The sequence below is a fragment of the Alligator mississippiensis genome, chromosome 7 (genome assembly GCF_030867095.1).
Source record: "Alligator mississippiensis isolate rAllMis1 chromosome 7, rAllMis1, whole genome shotgun sequence".
Taxonomy (NCBI): domain Eukaryota; kingdom Metazoa; phylum Chordata; order Crocodylia; family Alligatoridae; genus Alligator; species Alligator mississippiensis.
Window position 1 is genome coordinate 16,204,508 of NC_081830.1, and position 14,167 is coordinate 16,218,674.

The 14,167-nt window shown below is 45.7% G+C and overlaps 1 protein-coding gene across 1 annotated transcript; it reads left to right on the forward strand.

Moving 5' to 3' along the window:
• Window positions 1-773: 773 nt before the first annotated feature.
• On the forward strand, window positions 774-1,691 carry LOC132251854 (olfactory receptor 14L1-like; the record flags this gene model as incomplete). Its single annotated transcript, XM_059731772.1, has 1 exon — window positions 774-1,691. A coding segment is annotated over one exon (918 nt), but the record flags the coding sequence as incomplete, so codon positions are not given.
• Between the last annotated feature and the right edge of the window lie 12,476 nt (window positions 1,692-14,167).

Sequence of the window (14,167 nt, forward strand, 5' to 3'; positions counted from 1 at the left end):
ATTAAGGGATGATGACAGCCCATGCTTATATATATTTCTGAGACTTGAAGCCAGTTTGAACACACAGCCTTGTGCACATCCTGCCAGCCATTAGATTGCAATCTTCCCAGGTGACTTAGAGCCCCCACACACAGCCAGCATCTTAAGCTCTATGTCCCTAGGAAAATGGAAATACTATGGGATGACCTTTTTGACTTCTAATTTCTTGCTCAGCTGCCCATGGGTAAGATTCAGAACTGGCATTCATAAATTGATAGGATCTGGGGTTGTAATTATTCCCTTTTCCCATGTCACATGGACATGCAATGCATCTGCACTTCTTGTGAACAGACATGGCCCCGTGGACTAGAAAGGAGCTGGAGCGGTTCATGCCAGTGTGACAGTGCACTGACACCTTCTCCACTTTCACAGATGTGGGAAATGTATGAGCACTAGTGAGTGGCAGTGACAGGGTGTGACAGGGTGACAGGGCAAAAGCTCTGATAAAATACTTTTCCTGATCACTTTTTCAATAAAATGCCACAATTATACAATTTTTCTTTTTAATGTATCATGAAAAACATTGTCCTTTGGGAACCCTGATTTCTATCAGAAAACTCCTTTTCAACTGAAAATCAGGTGGACCTCTAAAACAATCAAGTCAAGGAGAATTATGGCCAGGAAAATGGTGTTTTTTTCTGACACAGTCATTCCCTTTCCCTCCACAGGCATCCCAAAAGGCACTGTGGATGATGACGTCCAATTGCACCGCGGTGACTGAGTTCCTGCTCCTGGGGTTCTCCGATGCCCTGGGATTGCACATCTTGCACTTGGCCACTTTTCTAACAATATACCTGGCAGCCCTGATTGGCAATCTCCTTGTTATCATGCTCATAGCCGTTGATAGCCACCTCCACACCCCGATGTACTTCTTCCTCCTCAATCTGTCCATCCTCGACATCGGATCCATCTCTGTCATTGTCCCCAAATCCATGGCCAATGCCATACTGAACACCAGGCTGATTTCCTATTCGGGATGTGTCACCCAAGTTTTTTTTGTTGCCTTTTTCATTCCAGCAGACCTTGCCATCCTCACCGTCATGGCTTACGACCGATACATTGCCATCTGCAAACCACTGCACTACGCGACAGTGATGAACAGGAGAGCTTGTCTGCAAATGGCAGCCACGGGCTGGAGTGCTGCTCTTCTGAACTCTGCCCTGCACACGGGGAACACCTTTAGGCTGCCCTTCTGCCACTCCAACATCATCAACCAGTTCTTCTGTGAAGTCCCCCAGCTCCTTAGGATCTCTGGCTCGGAGGTGTTTACTAGTGAAATTCAGATCCTTATCTTTGGTGCATGTTTAGTTCTTGTTTGCATTGCGTTTATATTTGTGTCTTATATTCAGATATTCACTACTGTGCTGAGAATCCCCTCTGAGCAGGGCCGGCACAAAGCAGTTTCCACCTGCCTTCCCCACCTCATTGTTGTCACCTTGATGGCTAGCACTGGTGTGATTGCTTATATGAAGCCCACATCTGGGTCCCCATCAGCTCTGGACCTCATGGTGTCTGTTCTCTATTCTATGATCCCACCAATGATGAATCCGGTCATCTACAGCATGAGAAACAAGGACATCAAAGCAGCTCTGTGGAAACTGCTGAGATGGAGGTGGTTTATTGTGACAAAGATGTCAATTGTTCTCCAGTGATCGTGGTTCCACTGAACATCTTTATAGAAACTGAGCTGTTTTAATACTAATTAACTCCACCAGTGTCTGTAGTGGAGTTATTATAGAAACAATCTGCTGTGTTATTCATACAGATCTAGTTAACTAATCTCATTTGTGTTTCATTAGGTTTACACCATTTTAAATAACCTCTCTATCTAATTTTCACCCTATATCTCACTGAACTAGTTAGTCTCTAAGGTACCACTCTGTTCTCAGTAATCTTTTTGTATTTGTTAAATTTTATCTTTGATGCTGATATTGTCATTTGTTAGTGCACTGTTGCAACGGTTTTTATATACCTTAAATATTTATAAGATGCCTTGGTGGAGAAAATCACTGGATCTTTGTCTTGTCTGGGTTAAAAAGTTTTCTTGAGGTTTGATTTTTTGGGATCTGGAAGGAGTGTATGAGAAGGTTTAAAAGGGAGTGATAATGGTTTTTAGATAGTAGGTGTCAGTCATTACTTAGGGGCTGGTTCTTTCAGTCATGCTTTCCTTGTATGGGTTTTGCAAGAGTGCTAATGGTTTTCTTCCCCACAAGACTGAAGAGATGGAAATGATTTCCTGTAAGTGTGTACACACTAGAGCTCCTGTGCACGTCATGACTGCAGTGATGCTGGATTTTGGCTGTCCTTGTATTCCAGTATAGGGAACCTGTAGATAGGTAAACCTAGGGATTTAGGCAGCTGATTTAAGTATATCAAGCCCAAATGATGTTCTCACTACTAGTCCCTTAATCCTTTCAGGACCAGTAGCAGCTACTTTCACCTTCCCAAGAAGCAGCCTATGCCAAGAATTTCAATAATGCAAATAGTGTGACTTTGTTTAGAATGGATGTGAAAGGAAACTCAGTAGAGACCCCAATCTGTTGTACAACTGTATTGAAATTGGGATTTGTATTCCTTGGGAGATCCTGTCACGGTATGAAATGTGTTTTTTTTTTTTCAAATCAGAGAGAATAATCCACATTTCCCAGAATGCCCCGGAGGACAGCATCCTCCAAAAGAAAAAAAAATAGCTGAAGTTTAGGTAACTGTCCAGAATTGACACCCAAAAGGGAATTTTGAAAGGTATGAATCAGTTAGTTTGACTGATAGTGACTCCTTCTGTTAGGCAATTTGAAGCTAGTTCAGGCAACGTGGTGTTCATACAAGAAACAGAAGCAAGGAGAAGTCTGCGTCGAGCTGAAAAGCAGAGAGGTGGAACAATCTCCTTCCTTGGAGGGTCGTAAGACTGGGCTAGACCAAGCCATGGTTGGCATGAGCCAACTGGAGACAGTCTTTCTTTGACTGCAGGTATAGGGATTTGTCTGACCCAGACTGGTGGGGCAAGACTCCGTAGTTCATGATCTTGGGGCTTTAGTTTGAGCAGGAGCTTTAGCATATCATTCAAAATCCCCAAACTTGATTTCAGCCAACACCCAATGCTGGACTAGATGACACCCTGAAGTCCCATCCATCCCTAATTTTCTATGCTTCTATCATTATATGAGAGGAGTGTTGTTGTAAAACTCTGAGGGATGTTTTCCCTGTAGATAATGCTGCTCTAAACCAATGACTAATCTTAGGGTCATAGAAAATTAGGATTGGAACGGACCTCAGGAGATCACCTTGTCCAACACACACCTCAAAGCAGGGCTGCTCTAAATTTCATCATGTCACTCAAGGCTTTGTCTATCTGGGTATTCAAAACCTCCAAGGATGGAGCTTCTACCACGCCTCTGGGTAGCCTGTTCCACGGCTTTACCACCCTCCTAATAAGATTTTTTTTTCCTAATATCTAAACTGAACTCAAGACCATTGCTCCTTGTTCAATCATCTGCTACCATGGAGAACAACAGCGCTCCATCCTCTTTGTAACCACCCCTGAGGGAGATGCAGGCTGCTATTAAACACCATGTTGGTCTTCTCTTCACCAAACTAAATGAGCCCAGTTCCTTCAGCCTCTCCTCATAACTCATGTAACCTGGTCCCTTAACAATTTTTCCTGCCCTCCAATAGACTCTCTCCAGTCTGTCTACATCCTTTCAGTAGTGGGAGGCACAAAGCTGGACACAGTCCTCCAGTTGTGCTCTCACCAGTGCCAAACATGGGGAAGAATCACTTCCTTTGATCTTGTAGTTATGCTCCTGCTAATGCAGCACAATTACCATTGGCCTTCTTTGCAACAAGGGCACAGTGTTGGCTCATATTCACCTTCTGATCCACTTTAACCCCTAGGCTCTGCTACTTAGCCAGTCAGTCCCAGTCTGTACCAGTGCATAGGATTGTTCCATGCTACATGGAGGATTATGAGCTTCAGTAACAACAAGAGCAAGAGATTGCATTTGGTCCAATCGTCCAATTTCTCGAGGTCCCTCTGAATCATCGCCCTGCCCTCAAGCATATCTATTACTGCCCCCAGCTTGGTGTCATCAGCAGACTTGCTGAGGGTGTGCTGTATGCCATCTTCCCAGTTGTCGACAACAGTATTGAAAATAAACTGGTTCTGGACCCAACCCCTGTTGCCACTCCACTTAATACTGGCTGCCAGATAGACATGGAGGAAGGGGTGGGGGGTGGGGGGAAACCTGGTTCTTACCTATCTAACCATGAGTTGAAAATCCTTCCTGATCCCAAGTGTGGGGTTTTGTCTGACCTGGACTGGTGGGGCAGACTCTCTAGCTCATGATCTTGGGGGTTTAGTCTGACAGGAGCTTTGGCATATCAGTCAAAATCCCCAACCTTGATTTCAGTTACCACCCAATGCTTCTAAAGGGAGAAGAAACTCCCCACCCCATGACACATGTAGCAAAAAGAGTGGAGAGAAAATCCTTCCTTATCTCGGGCAGAAAACAGCAAAGACCAGAGGAATTGGAAATAACCAGAGACGAACATGGATGTAGCTATTCCTAGATAATGCCTGACCAATGCTAATCCATCCCCTTGAACACCTCCAACGATTGAGATTGTACAACATCCTTAATCAGTCTAGTCCACTGCCCCATTGGTCCATCAGTGAAGACGTTCTCCTGATAACGAATCTGAACCTACTTTATTGGTGTTTTGGATTTTCTCTCTTCTCCCCGTCTCTACTCCCCTTTGTCCTGTTTCCCTCTGGCCCTTGCCCCCATTTCTTCACATCTCCAATGTTAACATGTATGTGGACATCGTTGCACTTTTCCCCCAAGCTAAGGTCAGTATGTGTCAGCCTCATCTGTTCATCTACCACTTGCTACCATGTCCTTGGTCCCTCTCTTTCTACCCATGCACCCACCTGGGCTGGTGTGCTCTCCTCCATGGCAGTACTTAGGAAGAAAGAGCAGACAGGACTCTAAAGAGAAACACCATCTCATTTCCTAGGGAAGTCTTAGTTAGAGTCCAAACCTGGGAGCTGACCAGGGGATGGGCCTATGTACAAGGCAAGTGTGATAAATCACAGGCTAATACAAACGTAGGACTGGAAGCAGCTCTGGAGGTCAGCCCCCTAGTCAACGCATCATCTTACCTATGCAAGCTTTCCCTTATGAAACCTTGTTTAAACTGTTTCTAAAATGATGCAGACACCCAGTCACACCACTACAAGGCATATTGCCCACAGTCACTAAAACGATCAAAATTTCCTGCAGGGAAAAGAGGGAGATGAAGACTGTCAGCATCCTGCTCCTGCAAGTGTTTTTAATCACATTCAGGATATAGAAATAAGCCACCAGCCCACTCCACCCCATTACACAGAAAGGACCCTCCTTCCCCCATAAGTCTCTGCCCATGTGTCTCTACAGTAAACTTCCTTCTTGCTCCCAAATGTGGTGATTGACAGGTCCCTTGGCGGACAGGGAAAAAACCTTTATCCTGGGCTGCAGCCAACCCCCAGTGCTGCTGAGGAAGGCAGGGTTGTCAGGAGAGGGGGGTCCTGACACTGTTAGCAACAGGAGAGGGGAAAAATTATTCCCAACCCAATGTTGCAAAGCCTAGACACATTGGCCCAATGATAGATGCAGCCTGTTACAAGCCACAGCGAGATCCTCTGACATGTGGTCAGCACTAGGTCCAATGGGAGACTACGGACAGTCCTTCTGGCTTCAATATCTGTGAATCCTGCGTGTTTGCCCCTGGGCTCTGCTTCTGAGCTGTACAGGGCTCTAGGGAAACAGACCCACAAGACCTCCCAACGTATACATAGACAACTCACTGACTGCGACTTCAGTCCCTCCATTGCAGTACAGCTCCAAGGCAGCTGCACGTCCAGCTCTTCTTCAGGGACTCATCGTTTTGCATCAACTCCTCTCAGTTCTCCTGCTCAGCGAGGAGTGCACGCCGCCAAGAAATGTGTATCCCTGGCATCTAGATAGCACAGTCATGGGGGGCAAGAGATTGGAGGCAGGAGTTAGATGGTCAGTAATCAAGCTGCCCTAGGATTTAATGTGGGAAACTGAAGACAAAATCATTAAAACAAACACAGTAAGTAATTTATTCAATTCCATAATGTTTGGAGTTTAATAGAGAGGATCTTTTATAGAAATTATAATGAATTATTTAAAATTATTTCAGAACTTTATTCTCCATTTGATAACATCTCTACAGTTGTTAGAAAAAGTAAGTAGAGAAGTATTTTCATGAAAAATAGCAGACTTCTGTCCTGAAATGTTTACCATTTCTACAGTAATGTAAGTGAGCGGGGAAGCAGGGCAGCAGCCATGCTCTGTGCATCACAACCTGCCCTGGGCTTGGAGCTGCCCTGCTAGCATGTCTCCCTCTTTACCAGTAACCCCTGAAGTACCAAGAGTCATCTAGTTTGCTGGCCACTGAAGATTTTCAGAATAAACTAATAAAGAAAAGGCCAAATAACTTTGAAATACATGACTTATAAAATATAGAGACCATGCAGGGATGTTGACAGCCCATGCTTATATATATTTCTGAAACTTGAAGTCAGTTTGAAGACACAGCCTTGTGCACATCCGGCCAGCCATTTGATTGCAATCTTTCCAGATGACTTAGACCATAAGATGCTGGCTGTGTCTAGGTTCTATGTCCCTAGGAAAATGGAAATACTATGGGATGACCTTTTTGATTTCATAATTAAATGCTCAGCTGCCCATGGGTAAGATTCAGGCACCGACATTCATATAATGATAGGATCTGGGGTTGTAATTATTCCCTTTTCCCACATCACATGGACTTGCAATGGACCTGCACCTCACATGAACTGACATGGCCCCTTGGACTAGAAAAGAGCTGGAGCGGTTTATGTCAGTGTGATAATCCACTGACAACTACTCCATTTTCACAGACGTGGGAAATGTCACTGCCACTCACTAGTGCTCATACAAGGTGTCTGCAAAAGCTCTGATAAAATATTTTACCTGTTTGCTTTTTGGCTGCAATGCCTCTATAATCTGATTTTTTTTTTAAAACATCATGAAAAACTTTGTCAGTTTGGGAACCCTGATTCTTATCACATAACTCCCTTTGAACTGAAAATAAAGCAGACCTCTAAAAAAAATCAAGTCATAGACAATTATGCATAAGAAATATGGGTTTTTTTGTCTTTCTTCCTCTTGTCCTGACACAGTCATTCCCTTTCCCTCCACAGGCATCCAAAGTGGCAAAGTGGATGATGATATCCAATTGCACCACGGTGACTGAGTTCCTGCTCCTGGGGTTCTCCGATGCCCTGGGATTGCACATCTTGCACTTGGCCACTTTTCTAACAATATACCTGGCAGCCCTGATTGGCAATCTCCTTGTTATCATGCTCATAGCCATGGACAGCCACCTCCACACCCCGATGTACTTCTTCCTCTTCAATCTGTCCATCCTCGACATCGGATCCATCTCTGTCATTGTCCCCAAATCCATGGCCAATGCCATACTGAACACCAGGCTGATTTCCTATTCTGGATGTGTCACCCAAGTTTTTTTCTTCTTCTTCTTCCTTACAGCAGACCTTGCCAGCCTCACCATCATGGCTTACGACTGATACATCGCCATCTGCAAACCACTGCACTATGTGACAGTGATGAACAGGAGAGCTTGTCTGCAAATGGCAGCCATGGGCTGGAGCACTGCTCTTCTGTACTCTGCCCTGCACACGGGGAACACCTTTAGGCTGCCCTTCTGCCGCTCCAACATCGTCAACCAGTTCTTCTGTGAAATCCCCCAGCTCCTTAGGATTTCTGGCTCGGAGGTGTTTTCTAGTGAAATTCAGATCCTTATCTTTGGTGTATGTTTAGGTCTTGTTTGCATTGCATTTATATTTGTGTCTTATATTCAGATATTCACTACTGTACTGAGAATCCCCTCTGAGCAGGGCCGGCACAAAGCAGTTTCCACCTGCCTTCCCCACCTCATTGTTGTCACCTTGCTGCTTAGCACTGGGACGATTGCCCATATGAAGCCCACATCTGGGTCCCCATCAGCTCGGGACCTCATGCTGTCTGTTCTCTATTCCATGATCCCACCAATGATGAATCCGGTCATCTACAGCATGAGAAACAAGGACATCAAAGCAGCTCTGTGGAAACTGGTGCGATGGAGGTGGTTTATTCCAACAAAGATGTCAGTTATTCTCTAGTGACTGTGGTTCCAATGAACATCTTTATAGGAACAACCAACTGTGTTATTATTACAAATTAATTCCACCGATTCCCATTTTGTTGCTTTAGCACTATACTATTTAAAATAAGCTCTGTATTTAATTTGAAGCTTATGTCTCCCTGAACTAGTTAGTCTCTAAGATGCTGCTCAGACCTAGCTACTGTCTTTGTGTCTGTTGAAATTCAGCTTTGATGCTGATATTGTCAGTTGTTACTGCACTGTTGCAACACCTTGTACATAACTTCTATATCTCAAAAAATGCCTCTTGGAGAATATCGTGAGATCTTTCTCCTTTCTGTGTTACAATATTTTCTTGAGGTTCGCCTATCTGAGATCTGGAAGGAGGGTAGGAGAATGTTTAAAGGGCAGTGATAATAGTTTTTAGATAGGAGGTGTCAGTGAGCACACTGGTGCTGGGAGTCTTAATCATGATTTTCTTGTACAGGTTTTGCAAGGGAGCTAATGGTTTCTTCCACACCATGCTGAAGTGTTGGAAATGATTTCTTCTAAGTGTCTACTCACTTGAGCTTCTATACAAATCATGACTGTCGTGAAGCTGGATTTAGGTTGTCCTTCTATTTCACCCCCTGAAACAGTAGATAGGTGAGCCTGGGGATTTTGGAAGGTGATTTAACTATGTCAAGCCAAAATGGCTTTCGAGCCGCCAGTCCCTCAATCCATTATCCCTTCCAACAAGCAGCCTATCCTATGAAGTCCACTGATTCCAGGAGCATGGCCTTTCTTAGAAATAATGAAGCAGCAAACTCGGTGGAGACCCGAATCTGGTACTGTATAACTCCATGGAAATTGGGATTGCTGTTCCACCCCAAATCCTGAAAAGTATGAACTGTGTTTTGCTTTCAAATCAGATAGAATAATCAACATTCCCCAGTGAAAAAAGAGTTTCCAACAAAAAAAAAAAGTAGAATAAAAAGTTTCTCCTCCAAGACAATACTGCTAGCAATTTAGAAAACTGTCCAGAATTGACACTCAAAAGGGCAATTTTCAGAGTAAGGAATTGGATTGTTTTGACTGATATGGACACGCAGTTTCATAGTTTCATAGTAGGTAGGGTCAGGAGGGACCTGAACAGATCATCTCGCCTGACACCCTGCCACAGGCAGGAATGAATGCTGGGTTCACAAGACCCCAGACAGGTCATCATCCAACCTCCTCTTGAATTTGCCCAAGGTAGGGGCGAGGACCACTTCCCTGGGAAGTTGGTTCCAGATTGTGACCACCCTTTTGATCTCCAACCTAAACCTGTTTTCCATCAGCTTATGACCATTGTTCCTCGTCAACTCAGGTGGTGCTGGGGAGAACAGGGCTCTGCCTATTTGCTGTTGATCCCCCCTGATGAGCTTGTAGGCAGCCACCAGGTGCCCCCTCGGCCTCCTCTTGCTGAGGCTGAACAGGTTCAGGTCCCTCAGCCTCTCCTCGTAGGGCCTGTCCTGCTGCCCTCTCACCAAGTGGGTGGCCCTCCTCTGAACCCTCTCCAGGCTGGCCTGAAGTATGGCGCCCAGTACTGGATGCAGTACTCCACCTGTGCCCTGACCAAAGGCGCATAGAGGGGGAGCATCCCGTCTCTGGACCGGCTTGAGATGCACCTTTGGATGCATGACAAGGTATGGCTGTCCTTGCTGGCTGTGGTCTGGCATCGGCGCCTCATGTTCGTCTTGGAGTCAATAATGACTCCAAGATCCCTTTCCACCTCTGTGCTTTCAAGAAGGAAACTCCCCAGCCTGTGTGTATGCTGTGGACTCCTCCTCCCCAGGTGCAGCACCCTGCATGTGTCTACGTTGAACCCCATCCTATTCTCACCTGCCCACTTTTGTAGTCTGTCTAAATCTAGTTGCAGCCTCTCTCTCCCTTCGAAGTGTGTCCACCTCGCCCCACATCTTAGTGTCATCAGCAAACTTGGAGAGCATGCTTTCCACCCCCTCGTCCAATTTGGGCAATTTGCAGCTAGTTCTGGCAATGTAGTTTACATACAAGAAATAGAAGAAAGGGAAATCCTATTGAGAGCTGAAATGGAGAGAGGCTGTGGAATTGCCAACCTTGAAGGTTTTTAACACCTGGATAGACAAAGTCGTGGTTGGCACGATCCAATTGGAGATGGTCCTTCTTTCAGCAAGGGGTTGAACTAGAAGACCTCCTCAACTTCCTTCCAAGTGTAATTGTCTACGTTGTCTTTCTATGCACTTGTCCTTACTGAACCTCATGATATTTCTTTTGGTCCAATCCTCCAGTTTGTCGAGGTGTCTCTGAATCCTAGCCCTACCCTCCAGCATATCTACTACTCCCCCCAGCTTGGTGTCACCTTCAAACTTGATGAGGAGTGACTCCATCACATCTTTCAGGTCTTTGATGAAAATATTGAACTAGGCCCCGGGCCCAACCCTAGGGACAGTCCACTGGATATCACCTGTCACCTAGACAGTGACCCATTGATTCCTACCCTCTGAGCTGAACCAATCAGCCATTTTCAATCCACCTCACAGTCCATTCAATCCATACTTCCTTGGCTTGCTTGTAACAATATTGTTGGAGACTGTATCCAAAGGCTTGCTGAAGTCCAGGTATAGAGCATTCAGAGCTCTCCCTACATCCATAGGGGCAGTCATCTCTTCCCTCAGATTGGAAAGGCATGATTTGCCCTTAGTGACTCCATGCTGACTGTTCCTCATTACCTTTGTCTCCTCCAAGTGCTTACAAACAGATTTCTGGAGGACCCGCTCCATGATTTCTCCAGGAATGAGGTGAGGACAACTGTTCTGTAGTTCCCCAGATCCTTCTTCTTCCCTTTCTTAAAGATGGGCACTATCCCTGCCCTTTTCCAAATATCCAGGACGAAAACCCAAAAACAAACGTAAAAGAAGTGGAAATGTGGAGAAATGGCAAGGGAGGAGGGTAAGAGTATTACTCATTCCAGCTGGGATGAAATCAGGAAGGGCAAAGTGCTGTTGGATTTGCAGGTAGCCAGGGATGAGGAAGGAAACAAGATGAATTTCGACAAGTATGTCAGCAACCAGAGGAAGATCAGGGAAAGCGTTGGTGCCCTGTTGAGTGGTGGAAGCAACAGAGTGACCAATGATGTGGAAATGGCTGAAGTGCTCAACGCCTTTTTTGACTTCAGTCTTCACACGCAAGGTCAGCCCCCAGACTGTTGCACTTGGCAGCACATTTTGAGGGAGAAGATGAGCAGCCAATACTGGCAAAAGTTCAGTTGAGGGTCTATTTAGAAAAGCTGGACCTGTACAAGTCCATGGGGCCAGAAACAAATGCACCTGAGGGTGCAGAGGGGGTTGGCTGATGTGCAGAGCTGTGCAAAGAAACAGGCTTCCTCAGGTGTTTGAATGGAGAGGTGGCAGTCCTAAACGTGTAGTTGTAGAAAGCGCCCAAACCACAGGTGTTGGAAGCTGGAGAAGGAGATGGCCCTCCTGAGTTCCCCTACAATCAGAGAAAAATAGAGCTAGAAGGGGCCCCTGGATGTCATCTACTCCAACCCTCTGCTTGAAGAAGGACCATTGCTATCCAAAGGCAAAACCTGTCTAAAATGTTACTAAAAGTGCACAGCAACCCCCTTCCATTGGAGGATGGGAAACCCTGCCATGGTCCTCGCCATCTGACCATAAATTGAAATTACTCCCTGATCCCAAATACAGGGATTCATCTGACCCTGAGTGGAGGGTCCTGATACCCAATCTAAACCTACTTTTACCGGTGTTTTGGATTCACTCTCTTCTCCCCTTCTCTTCTCCCCTCTGTCCTGCTTCCCCCAGCCCTTGACCCCATTCCTTCACATCTCCCATAGTACCATGTAAATGGACATCATCCCACCTTTCCCCCCAGCTCCGGTCATTTTGTGCCACCCTCATCTGGTTGTCTACCACATGCTGCCATGCCATTGTACCCTCTCTTTCCACACCTGCATCCTCCTGGGCTTGTGGGCTCTCCTCCATTATAGTCCTTAGGAAGAAAAAGCAAAGAGAACTGGAAAGATGAACACCATCTCACTCCCAGGAGACGTCTTAGTTAGAGTCCACATTGGACAGTAGACCAGGGGATGGTCCCATGTACAAGTCAAATGTGATAAATCACAGACTAGCACAAATGTAGGACTGGAAGCAGCTCTGGAGGGTGGTCCAGCCTCCTGCTCAAGGCAGCATCTTCCCTATCCAAACTATCACATATGTAACCTTATTTAACCTGGTTTTAAAACCATGCAGACACCCTGTCACACCACTACAATGTATATTGCCCACAGACACTATAACCACTGAAATCTGCCACAGGTAAAAGAGGGAGATGAAGACTGTCCATGTCCAGCTGCTGCAAGGGGTTTAAAACACCTTCAGGAGATGCACATAAAGCAGGCATGCCCTGTAGTACAGAGCAAGGACCCCCATCTCCCCACAAGTCTCCACCCATCCCACTCTGCAGTAAAATGCCCTCCTGCTCCCAAACGTGGTGACTGGCATGACTATGAGTGGCCCAGGGGCAGGAAGGGTAGACCTTTTAGGTGTGGCTAAATACTGCCAATTAGCAGCCAGTACTGACTGCTTGTGAGAAAAGCAGGGCTGTGGGGTGAGGTGAAGCTCGACACTTGTAGCAACGGGAGGGAGGAAAAATCCTTATCAGCCCCATGCGGCTATTAGCAAAGCCCAGAAACATTGGCCCACGGATAGACACGGCCTAAGTTAGAAGCCAGAGTGAAATCCTCTGACGTGTGATCAGCAATAGGTCAAATGAGAGAATCATGACAGTCCTTCTGGCTTCAAAATTACAGATTTCATAGACGTTAGGGCTGGAAGGGACCTTGTCAGATCATCGGGTCCAGCCCCTTGCCCAAGGGGCAAAGGTAGGGGCAAAGGATCCCAGCTTGGTAAGCATCCAAATGTTTCTTAAAGGTGATCAGAGCTGGTGTTTGCACCACCTCAGGGGGAGTCTATTCCAGTGACTCGGTGAATCCGTGTCTAATCAGTGAATCCAGGGGTGTTTGTCCCTGGTCTGTGCTTGTGAGCTGTGCAAGGCTCTAGGGACCGAGTCCCATGAGCTCTTAGGAAAGATGCATAGAGAAAACACTGCGCTGATGCTTCGGTCCTTTTATTCCAGCAAGGCTCCATGTGAGCTACACCCAGAGCTCTTTCTCAGAGAGAAATCATGTTGATCTCCCCCTCTCCGTTCTCTCGTGAAGTGAGGGGTGGACGACTGCGAAACCCGTGCCCCTGGCATCTCGATAGTGCAGTGATAGGGGGACAAGGGATTAGATACAGTAGAAGACAGTCAGTAACCAAACCGTCCTGGTGTTCAAGGATCTAATGTAGGAAACCGAAGACAAAACCATTAAGATGAGCACAGTAAGTAAAATATTCAATTCAACAAAGTTTGGGTATTGAGGCAGAGGAACATTTGGAACAGAAATATAAATTACAATTAAGAATTGTTTGAGAGTCTTATTCTCCATGTAATAACATTTCTTCAGTTTGTCAGACAAGTAAATATGTTTAAAAAAAAATGCAGATTTTCCATTTTCTACACTAGTATAACTGAGGTGAGTGACCAGGGCAGGAGCCCCAGGCAATGCCTTTGCAGAAGGGTGCAGAATTAGAGCTCTCATCTGCATCTCAACGTCCCTGGGCTTGGAGCAGCCCTGCTAACATGTCTTCCTTTTTATCAATAATCCCAGAAGTACTAAGGATAATTTAGTTTCTTGCCCACAGAGGGATTTCAGCTTCAGCAAATAAAGAAAAGATGATCTTTTCAGATGATCAATCATGATCAATTTTTTTTTAAATAGATGAGTTACAATACTTGAAGCAAAACTGGGGTCTTGATAGCCCATGCATATACATATTTGTGAGACTGGTTTGCAATC